Source organism: Macrotis lagotis, chromosome 1 (genome assembly GCF_037893015.1).
Source record: "Macrotis lagotis isolate mMagLag1 chromosome 1, bilby.v1.9.chrom.fasta, whole genome shotgun sequence".
Lineage (NCBI taxonomy): Eukaryota > Metazoa > Chordata > Mammalia > Peramelemorphia > Peramelidae > Macrotis > Macrotis lagotis.
The window spans coordinates 318,797,221-318,810,253 of NC_133658.1; the positions used below are offsets into that span (position 1 = coordinate 318,797,221).

Below are 13,033 nucleotides of genomic sequence, written 5' to 3' on the forward strand. Positions count from 1 at the left end.
TCAGGAGAGTGAAGAACAAGGACAGACCAGATTTAAGAATTAAGATCAATGTAACTCTCAATCATAGCTCTGAAAGAATAATAATAATGGTTTCCTCTCTCATCTCTTATGTCTTAGAAACCTGAGCTCTCTTTAATTTAATTATTGATTTTTTTAAATTAACCAAAACCTACTTTATTTTTCTCCTGTTCGACCTTAACTTTCACACGACTGGGGAGGGGGCAACAATTCTAACAAATGTGAATAATCAAATTCCTGTCCCATTCTCCCTTAGCTACAATGCTTTATGCCAGTGTTAATGGCTAGGCTGACCTTAGCTGCTTATTGTTTGGGACTAATCTTTTCTCTGGGGTTTTGTGGAATCTCTCTGATAACTACTATAGCTATACTCGATCTAATTCTCTGTGGGCATCATTTTTCCTTTTGCACCAGAAGGATAAGGGTATTACTGCATCTCATCACACTGCTTGGGAAGAACCTGTTGTGACTAGAAACTTGCCACTATAATCAGATGCTCTCTAAACTCAATGAGAGGTAGAAAGAGTGGGCAGGGGTGGGGTGGGGGGGACAAAAAGAAAGAATGATTCAGTTAAAACTGAATTCCTCAAGAGCCCTGCACTTTGCACAGATCCTTGTGCACAGTAGGTGCTTAATAAATACTTATTGCCTGTATAAAAACATGTTAAATTTAAAATATATGAAAAAAATTTAAAATATATGAAAAAATGAAAAAACCAAAAATATGGAAAAAAATGAGTTGTGGAGAAAATTGTATATAACAAAGTTTGCAGTTTCAACTATATTTTTATTTCTAGAATGTTTAAATGTTAATCTTTGTTGATGTTAAGTTTTAAATCAAAAACATTAAAGAAAGGTTATGGTGGACTAATCTTATAATAATAATAACCCTATCAAGGGTTATTATTAAACTCATAGATCGGGGAATCTAAAGGTTTATAATCTAGACTTTTACAAAGTATTTGATTAAGTCTTACATGCTATTCTTGTGGACAAAATGAACTGCTGTTAAACATTATTGAGTGTAACAAACAGATTCAAACTAAACCCCAAGAATAGTAATGACTACTAGTCTGATGTCAAGCAAAATATATCTCAAGATTCTGCTTAACACTGGGTAATTTAACATTTTTAATAAAGGGGGGCAGCTAGGTGATGCAGTAGATAGGACACCAGCCCTAGAGGCAGGAGGACCTGAGTTCAAGTCCAGCCTAAGACATTTAATAATTACCTAGCTATGTGACTCCACAGTCACTTAACCCCACTGTCTTGCAAAACTAAAAAAACAAAACAAAACAAAAAACCCCCCAACATTTTTAATCAATGACTTGGATAAAAGACACTGAAGATGGGCGGCTAGGTGGTGCAGTGGATAGGGAACTGGACCTGGAGTCAGGAGTACCTGAGTTCAAATCTGACCTCAGACACTTAATAATTACCTAGCTGTGTGGTCTTGGGCCTTGCAAAAAAAAAAAAATACACTGAAGACATTTACCAGCTTTGCAGATGACACAAAGTTGGGAGGGATAGTTATCAAAAAATTATACAGAATATGAATCCAAACACATTTAACAAGCTTAATGAAAGGCTGAAATACTGCATTATGGTTCAAAAAAGTAACAGAACAAATACAAGACGGAGAGCAATACAGATAGAAAGGAGTACATGAGAAAATGACAGAAGTTTTAGCAGACTCATTGTAAGTCAATGGTGTTATGTGGCAAATAGCAAAGCCAATGTAAACTTGGACTTGATGAAGAGAAAGAACATGTCCAGAATGAAAGAAGTGATAGTTTTGTAATATCTCCACCCCAATTAAACCCCATAAGAAGTACTATGCACAATCTTAGGCACATTATAGGAAAGACATTGAAAATCCCAAATTTGTCCAAAGAACATCAAATAAATATTGATTAAAAGAACAACAGATGTTTTAGCTTAGAGAAGAAAAGGAGTTGAGACTAATTCTGCTTGAGAAGGGAGAAGGGGTGGAAGTTTCAGACAGGCAGGATCTGAATCAGTAAAGGGGAAAAACTAACAATTCAAGCAAACAGAACAGGATGCCTTAAGAGGAAGAGTTTTCCCACAATTAGAAATCTAATACAGATGCTGGTATAGGAGTTGCTCAGTTAAAATTCACAATTGTGTTGGCTAACCTTATCAAGGATTTTGCAGATCTTGTAAGTTCTCCTGTGAAGTAATCTTCAATAAGATTCTAGGACTCTATGACTCCTATACTTTCTTCTCCTAAGTCCCAATGTTCAAAGAGTAAACAGTCCTATTTAAAACTTAAAAAGTCCTATTTAAAACTTAAAAAAACCACTACAGAAACTTTCCAAATTTCTTGTATTGCCAACATTTGTTCCCACACTAATTAACAAATCCTGAATTTGACTGATTAAAAAGTTAAAATATATATGTATTAGAGGGCAATGAGAACTATAGTCTTTTACCCTGAAATTATGAACTTAATTATCTGGTTACATGAAATAACATATTCAAATAAATTTGGTGCCATAAGTGGCCATACAGCAAAAAAAATCACTAATTTTTGTGACTTACAAAAATTCCTATTGAAAACCTCTTTGCTTTATCTACTACATGCCTTATATGCTAGAACTGAACCTAGAGAGAATTCCTTAATCTATTTCAAAAATCACAATATTCATATAACCTATTATCCACAACATTTAATGTTTTATTGATAAAATTCCTAAGAAAATATTATCCAGTATGATTTCTCTCTCATCACACTCAATTTGGATCAATGTACAACATGGAAACAATGTAAAGACTGACAAATTGCTTTCTGTGGGGGGTGGAGGAGGGAAGTAAGATTAGGGGGAAAAATTGTAAAACTCAAAATAAATAAAATCTTTAACAAAAAAAAGAAAAGAAAATATTATCCAAAAAAATGCAACAGAATACAAAAACATACATTGTTTAAACATTTTTAAAATGTCTCCTGAAGGGGTGGCTAGGTGGCGCAGTAGATAGAGCACCAGCCCTGGAGTCAGGAGTACCTGAGTTCAAATCTGGCCTCAGACATTTAATAATTACCTAGCTGTGTGGCCTTGGTCAAGCCATTTAACCCCATTGCCTTGCAAAAACTAAAAAAAGTTAAAATTAAAATAAAATAGAAAATAAAATATCTCCTTAGCTTTTAAATAGAGGCAGTTAGGTGCAGTAAAAAATTAAAAAAAAAAAAAGGTGTTATCCCTCCAAGTGCAACAACATTTTTAGCCTGGAATTTTTTACATTAAAAAAAAAATTCTTACCTTTCATTTGCAATGACCCAGCTTCCAAATCTGGGAATCCTCTTTGTTCAGAAGTAGCTCCATCCTTTTTGGGATAAGCCCTAAAAACTAATGGATCTGTGTCCTAGAATTAAAATTATAGCAAACAGATATAACACGTCTCTTATGTACACAATGTCATTCTTTGTCATAATAGCAGTAAGAAAAATTGACATATTAAATATTAAGTTGAAAGGTCAATGCCTAATTCAATAATTCAAAAACAATTTAGTGAATGCCAATTTTATGCCTACTTTTAGGCTAAGCATTATTAGTAACAAAAAAAATTACAACCACTACTCTCAAGAAGTTTATAAATTTACTCTAAAGTTCACAAAAAATAAATAATATATTATGCTTCATTATCTCTGAGACAACTTATCACAGAGGTGTTTTTTTTAAAACTGACAAGAAAACATATAGAAATTAAACAGGCATGTTTTGATTAAACACTTCACCCTGATCCAATAATAAGGATGAACAATTAGTAAATTAAGATTTTATATGAAATTCTATAGTCTAGGCTAAATTTTTAGATAATGTTATTATCCTTGAATTTATTAGTATTCATAAGAAAATGAAAATGTGCTCACATTTCATACATTTTGCATTTCAGAGCAAGAAATACAGGCTCAGAAAATACTTGTCATATGTTTTAACTTTATGACATCTGAGACACCCATGTAGCACAGCTGAAACAATGCTGCAACTGGACTGAGGAAGACCTGACTTCAAATCTGGCCTCAGATACTGCATAGCTGAATGATCCTGGACAAGTTGCTTAATTTATTTCAGTCTCAGTTTCCTCATCTGTAAAATGAGGATAATAATAATAATAATACTTACTTATTCTGAGATTGTGATGAGAATCAAGTGAGACAATAGCTGTAAAGTGCTTTTCAAACCTTAAAGTGGTATATAAATGCTAGCTATCATCATCATCATCATCATCATCTTCAAAAATAGGGTCTTTAGTTAAAATATGACTGTCCTTAAAAATAAGTTTAAATGAACCATGATTTTTAATTTATTAATAATTGTTTCTTAATGAATACAATAGACAGCTTTGTGCCATATGACTGACAAAATATTTATTTTTTTATTGATACTTCTTCTAGTCATAACCTTTATCCCCAACCTCTGACCAGAACTTAATTCCCCCGTTACCCACAGCCTCAAACTTAACATGTCAAAAATTAATTCATTCGCTCTTAAATTCCTACTATGTTAAGACTATGTTTAAGTTACTATGTAACCCTGTTTGAGAGATTTAAATACAATAAAGTTTCACTCTAGGGAGTATGCAGTCATTTCACTTACAATATTTTAAATAAGGGTTAAATAAGATATTTGTGGTCATTTCTATAAAAAGCAGGCACTAGGACCTCCTTAAGAACTAATAGGTCAATACATGATAGTTGAATGACAGAAAGCATAATTTTTATCACAGCAGCTAATGAAAAGGCATTGAACATTATACTGTGCAATTTCCCTCCCTACCCCTAACAGATCCCTTAAAAATTTTCATTTCAGAAAACTAGATGAAGTCCAAAATGTCAAACTTAAGCCAAAAATTCCAACTCAAGTTTAAGTTCTACTTTGTAATGATGACTAGACTAGGGCAGAGCCAAGATAGCAGAATAAAGTTGGGATGACCTGAGAGTTCTCCCAAATTACACTCCAAACATAGCTAAAAAATAATGCCTCAAAACAAATTCTGAAGTGGCAGGGAGCCCCCCCCAAAAAAAAAAAGACAAGGTGAAACAATATTCAAGTCAAAAACAAGTTAGAATGTCAGCAGAAAAGGTTTGTTTCCCTAAGGTAAGAGTGGAGCACAGTCTAGTGCATATAGCACCACTGGAAGCATGAACTTCAACAAGCCAGCAACAAAGAAATAGACTCCAGGAGCTTCTAAAGATCTCAGATCACAGACAATAAGGCAATCAAAAAGCTAGTCAGAAAAAAAGATTACAGAAGACTCTTTGCTTGAACTAGGTGATGGATTCTATTGCATTATCCAAAAGTGGTCCCAGGTTGTAGTCCCAGGGTAAGGAACAGCATAGCAGGGACCTAGGTCACTGTTGTAAGACAGATAAGAGTATTTCCTGGCACAAGCCAGGAAAGAAGTGAGCACAGTTCCTCAGATCATACCATCTTGAAGGAACTGAAAATTTACAGACGACCCCCCCCAGAACTATTTCTGAAAAAAAAAATAGACAATGCCCCCTCTACCATGTGAGCAAAGTTGTGACATAAACTGGGAAAATGAGCAAACAACAACAAAACAAGAACCCGGCCATAGAAAGATATTATGGTGAAAGGGAAGAGCAAAACACAATCTCAGAAGACAAATAATGTCAAAACAGCTACACATGCAAAGCATCAAAGAAAAATGCAGAATCTCAGGCCTATAAAAAGTCATGGATACACTCAAAAAAGATTTGAAAAATCAAATAAGAGTGGTAGAGGAAAAACTGGAAAAAGAAATAAGTGACACATGAAAATCAAGAAAAAAATCAACTGTTTGGCAAAGGTAACACAAAGAAACACTGAAGAAAAATAACACCTTAAAAACTAGAATAGGTCAAATGGTAAAAAGTTAAAAAAAATCCAATGAGAAGAATGCCTTGAAAACTAGAATTTGCCAAAGGAAAAATAAAAAGAATAAAATTCACTGCAGAAAAAAACTTCTTAAAAAGCAAAACTGGAGAAGTAATCAGAGGGCCAAGCCAAGATGGTGACAACAAGGGATTGAGTCTTAGGAGCTCTCTGATAAAACTCATAATCTAAGGACTCTAACTAAACTTTCGAGAGACAGAACCCACAAAGGGACCCAAGTGAGGCAGTTCTCCTACTCAAGGTAACCTGGAAAAGAGCAGAAAGGCTCTGCTCCCCGGGGTCGGAGAGGCGGCCCATCGGAGGGGTGGCCCAACAGAGCTAAAGAACTTCAGCCTCCCAGAGGCAACCCCTGGGCTCCGGGAGCTGCGGCTCACGGCAGCGGGGGAGTCTCCTGAGCTGCACCCCGGGGAGCACCAGGCACAAAGTGGGGAACAGCAGGGGACCTCTGCCAGAGCTAGCACGCGGACCCCAGCCCTCAGGGCACACAGTCAGCAGCTTAGTCTTTCCACAGCCCAGACCTGGAAACAGAAGCAGGAAGAGCCGGTAAGCATGAGCCTCCAGGCCATGAGCCCATTGAGCTGAAGAAGGGGAGTAAAGAGAGAATGCTGAGCTCTGTCCTCTGCCTCTGGAACAGGACTCTGGGGCTCTGACCACATTCAGATCCTGATCCCAGTCTAGGCCCCCCATAGAACAACAGGGCCCCCCCCACCTCAGCCCCATGGCGGGGGGGGGGGGGGGGGGGGGGGCGCTTATGGTCATTCACAGACCAGGAGGGAGGACAGAGCCTCACACACTGAGACCCTTGTGGGAGTGTCCCAAAAGCTCAGGAAGCACCCCAAAACCAGGCCCAGGCTGGGAAAATGAGCAAGCAGAGAAATAAGAGGAAGACTACTGAGAAATATTTTGCAAATGAGCCCAAGAAGGATCAAAATACTCAGTCTGAAGATGAGGAAGCACAAGCTCCTGCATCTAAAGACTCCAAGAAAAACAGAAATTGGGCTCAGGCTATGACAGAGCTGAAAAAAGACTCTGAAAATCAAATGAGGGAGTTGGAAGAAAAACTGGGAAAAGAAAGGAGAGAGATGCAGGAAAAACATGAAAATGAAGTCAGCAGCCTAGTCAAGGAAATCCAAAAAAATGCTGAAGAAAATGGCATGCTAAAAACCAGCTTAGGTCAAAGGGATAAAACAGTTCAAAAAGTTACTGAGGAGAAGAATGCTTTAAAAAACAAAATTGGCCAGATGGAAAAAAGAGATAAGAAAACTCTCTGAGGAGAACAAATCCTTCAGAAAAAGAATAGAATTCAGGGAGATTGATGAATTTACCAGAAATCAGGAATCAATACTTCAAAAGCAAAAAAAATGAAAAATTAGAAGAAACTGTGAAATATCTCATTGAAAAAACAACTGATATGGAAAACAGACTTAGGAAAGATAATTTAAAAATTGTTGGAATACCTGAAAGTCATGATCAGGAAAAGAGCCTTGACATCATTTTCAAAGAATTACTACAGGAAAATTGCCCTGATATTCTAGAAGCAGAGGGCAAAATAGAAATGGAGAGAATCCACCAATCCCCTCAAGAAAGAGATCCCAAAAAACTAACCTCCAGGAATATTATAGCCAAGTTCCAGAACTCCCATGTCAAAGAGAAAATATTACAAGCAGCCAGAAGGACACAGTTCAAATATCGTGGAGCTGCAGTCAGGATCACACAGGACTTAGCAGCAACTACATTGGAAGCTTGTAGGGCTTGGAATATAATATACCGGAAGGCAAAAGAGCTTAGAATGCAGCCAAAAATGAACTACCCAACAAAGCTGAATATCCTCTTCCAGGCAAAAAGATGGACTTTCAATGAACCAGGGGAATTTCAAATGTTCCTTTTGGAATAGCCAGAGCTGAACAGAAGGTTTGATCTTCAGATACAGGACTCAGGTGAAGCATGGAGATTGGAGGAGAGGGGGGAAATATGAGGGACTTAATGAGGATGAACTGCATGTATAGAAAAATGATACTGATAATATTCATATGAACCTTCTCAGTTAATAGAGCAGGTAGAGGGAGCTTTTATAGTCGAAGCACAGGAGAAAGATGAATTCGAAGATAAAATATGGTGTAAAAATGGAGTCAATAGAAAAAAAGGGAAATGGAATGGGAGAAAGAAAAAGGAGAGAGGGAATAGTCCAAGATATTTCACATAATAAGATTTTTTTTATTACAATGAGCTATTGCAATGATATGGAAGGGGGGAGGCAAGGGGGAATGAGGGAACCTTTGCTCTCATCAGAGGTGCCTAGGAGAGGAAACAGCAAATATACTCAATGGGGTATAGACATCTGGAGTAAGAAGGAGGGGGGAGCAGGGGGAAGGGGTGGGGATGTGAATAAAGGAGGAGAGGATGGACCATGGGGGGAGAGTGGTCAGATATAACACATTTTCTTTTTTACTTCTTGCAAGGGGCTGGGATTGGAAGGCCTGCCCAGGACCACAGGGCCAGGTGGACTCTGGGCCTAAGGGGTGGTATGGGGGCTCAGGGCTTCTTGACCCCAGGACCAGGGATCTGTCTGCTGTGCCACTCAGCTACCCTACAGCAGAGGCAGAGTGAAAGGAGAAAGAAAATATAGTACATGGTAGTGGAGAAATAAGAAAGGAGGGAGTTGCGATCAGCAATGGCAACGGTGGAAAAATATGGAAGTAACTTTTGCGATGGACTTATAAAGAATGTGATCCACCCGTGACAGAGTTGTTGGTGTTGGAACAAAGACTGAAGCACATTTTTTGTTGTTATTATTTGGGGGAAGGTGCAGGGCAAGTGGGGCTGGATGGCCTGCCTGGGGCCACATAGCAGGGTGATCTTTGGGTGTCTGGATCCGAATTTGGACCCAGGTGCTCCTGGCTCAAGGGCCAATGCTCTGTCTACCACCCAGCCACCCCTACTATTATTACTATTTTATTTTATTTTGGGTCTTTTTTTTTCTTCTTTTTGGTTTTTGCAGGGCAGTGGGGATCGGGTGGCTTGCATGTCACACGGCTGGGTGATTGTTGGGTTTACGAGGCTGGATATGGACTCCGGTGCTCGTGGCTCCAGGGCTGGTGCTTCGTCCATTGGGCCACCTGGCCATACCTACAATTATTACTATTATTTTTTTATCTTAATTTTTTTTCCTCTCCCCTTTACTTTTTTCGCCCAAGCAAGTCTATCTATATTTATGGGGGGAGGGGTATTTTGTTTACTTGTAAACAAGAATATTTTATTAATGTAAAAAACATTTGTACAAAATGAGAATACAAAAACAAAAGCAAAACTGGTCACATAAAAAAAAGGTACAAAGATTCACTGAAGAATTCCTTAAAAAGGAGATTTGGGGGGCAGCTAGGTGGCGCAGTGGATAAAGCATTGGCCCTGGAGTCAGGAGTACCTGGGTTCAAGCCCAGTCTCATACACTTAATAATTACCTAGCTGTGTGGCCTTGGGCAAGCCACTTCACCCCATTTGCCTTGCAAAAAAGCTAAAAACAAAGATTTGGTCAAATGGCAAAGGAAATTAATGACTCCATGAGAAATCAAGAAACTCAAACAGAATCACAAGAATAAAAAAAAATAGAAGAAATCATGGAATCTCTCATTGGAAAAACAACTGAGCTGGAAAATAGATCCAGAAGAAATCATTTGAGAATTATTGGACTACCTTAAAGCCATGAACCAAAAAAAATAAGAGCTCTAGACATCACATTTAAAGAAATTATCCAGGAAAATTGCTCTGATATGCCAAAACCAGAGAGTAAAATAGGCATTGAGAGTATCCACTGATCACTTCCTGAAAGAGATCCCAAAATGAAAACTCCCAGGAATAATATAATCAAATTATTGGGCTCCTAGGTGAAGGAAAAAATATTGCAAGCAGCCAGAAAGAAATGATTCAAATATCAAGGAGCCTTAGTCAGGATTGCAGGTTTTACATTAAAGGATCATAGGGCTTGGAATAGGATATTCCAGAGGGAAAAGAAACTAGGATTACTACCAAAAATAGCTGACCCAGCAAAACTAAGTTTAATTCTGTAGGGGGGAAAAAAGGACATTCATGAATAGAGGACTTTCATGTATCCCTGATAAAAAAAAAATGAGGGGTAAACAGAAAATTTCATCTTCAAGTACGAGACTCAAGAGAAGCACTAAAAAGGTAAACAGCAAAGAGAAATTATAAAGGATTCAATAAGAATAACCTATTTAAAGCCATTCCCCAACTGACAAATGGTCAAAGGATATTCAAAGACAATTTACAACTGAGGAAATCAAAGCAATCCAGTCATATGAAAAATGGCTCCAAAACATTACTTATTAGAGAAATGCAAATTAAAGCATCTATGAGATACCACCTCACATCTCTCAGACTGGCCAATATGACCAGAAAGGACAATGATCAATGTTGGAAGGGATGTGGGAAATCTGGGACACTAATACATTGTTGGTGGAGCTGTGAACTCATCCAACTTTTCTGGAGAGCAGTCTGGAACTATGCCCAAAGAACAACAAAAATGTGCATACCCTTTGATTCAGCAATACCACTACTGGGTCTATACTCTGAAGAGATGATGAAAAGGGGTAAAAACATCACTTGTACAAAAATATTCATAGCAGCCCTGTTTGTGGTGGCAAAGAACTGGAAATTAAGTGAATGTCCTTCAATTGGGGAATGGCTTGACAAACTGAGGTATATGTATGTCATGGAACACTATTGTTCTATTAGAAACTAGAAGGGATGGGAATTCAGGGAAGTCTGGAAGGATTTGCATGAACTGATGCTGAGCGAGATGAGCAGAACCAGAAAAACATTGTACAACCTAACAGCAACATGGGGGTGATGATCAACCTTGATAGACTTGCTCATTCCATCAGTGGAACAACCAGGAACAGTTTTGGGCTATCTGCAATGCAGAATACCATCTGTATCCAGAGAAATTGTGGAGTTTGAACAAAGGCCAAAGACTATTACCTTCAAATTAGGAAAAAAACCCGTTATCTTATTATGTAATTTTGCTATCTCACACTTTCGGCTTGGTGGCGCAGTGGATAGAGCACCAGCCCTGGGGTCAGGCCTCAGACACTTAATAAGTACCTAACTGTGTGGCCATGGGCAAGCCACTTAACCCCATTTACCTTGCAAAAAAAAAAAACCCTAAAAAAAGAATAAAAAAAGAATATGATTTCTCTCTCATCACATTCAACTGAGATCAGTGTATACCATGGAAACAATGTAAAGACTAACAGAATGCCTTCTGTGGGGGGGGTGGAGAGGGAAGCAAGAATGGGGGAAAATTGTAAAACTCAAAATAAACAAAATCTTTCTAAAAAAAAGAATAAACTGTTTACATTCCTACATGAGAAGATGATACTACTTCTTTAAAAACCTTCAAATTATTAGGGGAGTGATGAGTCTACATAAAAGGCACAGGTGTGAGCTGAATATGATGGAATGATTATCTAAAAAAATAAAATTAGGGGTTGAGAAAAAAAGGGGAAAAAGAGAGGTAGGATAAATTACCATACAAAAGGCAATGGCCAAAATAAATTCTGATAATGTTGAATATGACAGAACACTATAATTACAAAAATGACAAATGTCTTTGACAATGATAAACAGTTCAAATGACTGTCAACACAAGGAAATTACTTGAAATAATTTTGAAGAGCCTGAAGTCAAATTCAAGAGTGATCTCTGCCATGATGCATAAAAATATTCTTGAGAACACAGTCTGTGTAGGAATTTGTTTTACTCTGCTATATATATGTTTATAATACGGGCTTGGGTTTTCTTGCTTTCTCAAGGTTTGGGGGGAAACAGAAGGGAAGTAGGAAAGAAAAAGGGTACTTTGAAAATAAAATTTAATTAAAACAAAAACTATATAAATAGATGGTCAAGTTTAAATATAATTTGACCAATTTAAAATTTCTAGTTGGGTTTTTGTCTGTAGTTCATACCTATAATTATAAAAAAGAGGCAACACATGTTGAAAAATGTCACACTCAATAACAAAACAGACTAACAAATACAGAAAATAATTCACCACAGATATGGTTTCAGGATACAGAAATTCTGTAAGCTGCAAAAAAATACCTTGTTATTTCTGTGTGAAACAGCATAAACAGCATCTCCAATATTGTTTTCTTTTTTCTGAGTACTGAGCTTAACATGTTGACTGTCATCATTGGAGAGGTATGTTTCAACATCTTCATCTTCATCCTGACTAGAGTCTGACATTTTAAAAGATTGTAAAGAACAACTTTTTCCCTGCTGATCTGGCCACTCTGGTCTATGAAGAGAAACACAGTATTTTAAAAGAATTAAAAGTAAACCATCAAATACTTCAAATCTGATACTTCATCTGCTAAAATGCAAAATACCCTATGGAAACAATTCATATTACAAGCATCTGAAAATGTTCCTATCCATAAGAAAGAAAAAATTCTAATTAGTTTAATAAATTACATAAAAATATTTCTTTATATATTTATTTTGAAATGGAATCAAAAGAAGCTCAAATTTGGTCACCCCCTACCATCAGCTAGAATTATGAAAGTATAAGAAATCCTTTCTCTCTCATCGCATTCAGTTTGGATCAACGTATACCTTGGAAAGAATGTAAAGACTGGGAAATTGCCTTCTGTGGGGGATGGGGAAAGGGAAGTAGGATTAGGGAAAAAATTGTAAAACTCAAAATAAATAAAAATCTTTAAAAAAAATTCTTTTAGAAAGTATAAGAAATCTTAACCCAAAAATATCATTAAGGAAGAAAATTTTTAAGGAAAATTTAGTAGGGCTGATTTATGAGGTTTCTCTAAATTTAAATCAAAACATGCCATAATGAAGGCTGTTTTTTTTTCCCTTAATCAAGTGTTTCTTGTGCCATGTACAAAAATTATTTGACTTTCAGTGGAATATTAAAGTCCATCTCAAAAGAAAATTTTATTCTTGTAGACAAATCAATCAGATGACAAATCCTAGTGATTATTCTTCACAATGATCACAACTGTCCCCTTCGTTTCATTCACAATACTACCAACCTAATTCAAGTGCTCTCTCTCGCAACTGAACTAGGC

General features: G+C 37.0%; 1 protein-coding gene across 4 annotated transcripts in view; it reads right to left on the reverse strand.

The window, feature by feature from the left end:
- Positions 1 to 13,033, reverse strand: part of CEP89 (centrosomal protein 89) — a 138,417-nt gene that overhangs the window by 107,258 nt on the left and 18,126 nt on the right. For all 4 annotated transcript variants that reach the window (XM_074211479.1, XM_074211478.1, XM_074211477.1 and 1 more), the window contains exons 4-5: positions 12,051 to 12,246; positions 3,297 to 3,399 (exon numbers count right to left, since the gene is read on the reverse strand). In XM_074211479.1, coding sequence (XP_074067580.1) covers positions 3,297 to 3,399; positions 12,051 to 12,246 — 299 coding nt within the window. The remainder of the gene's footprint in view (positions 1 to 3,296; positions 3,400 to 12,050; positions 12,247 to 13,033) is intronic.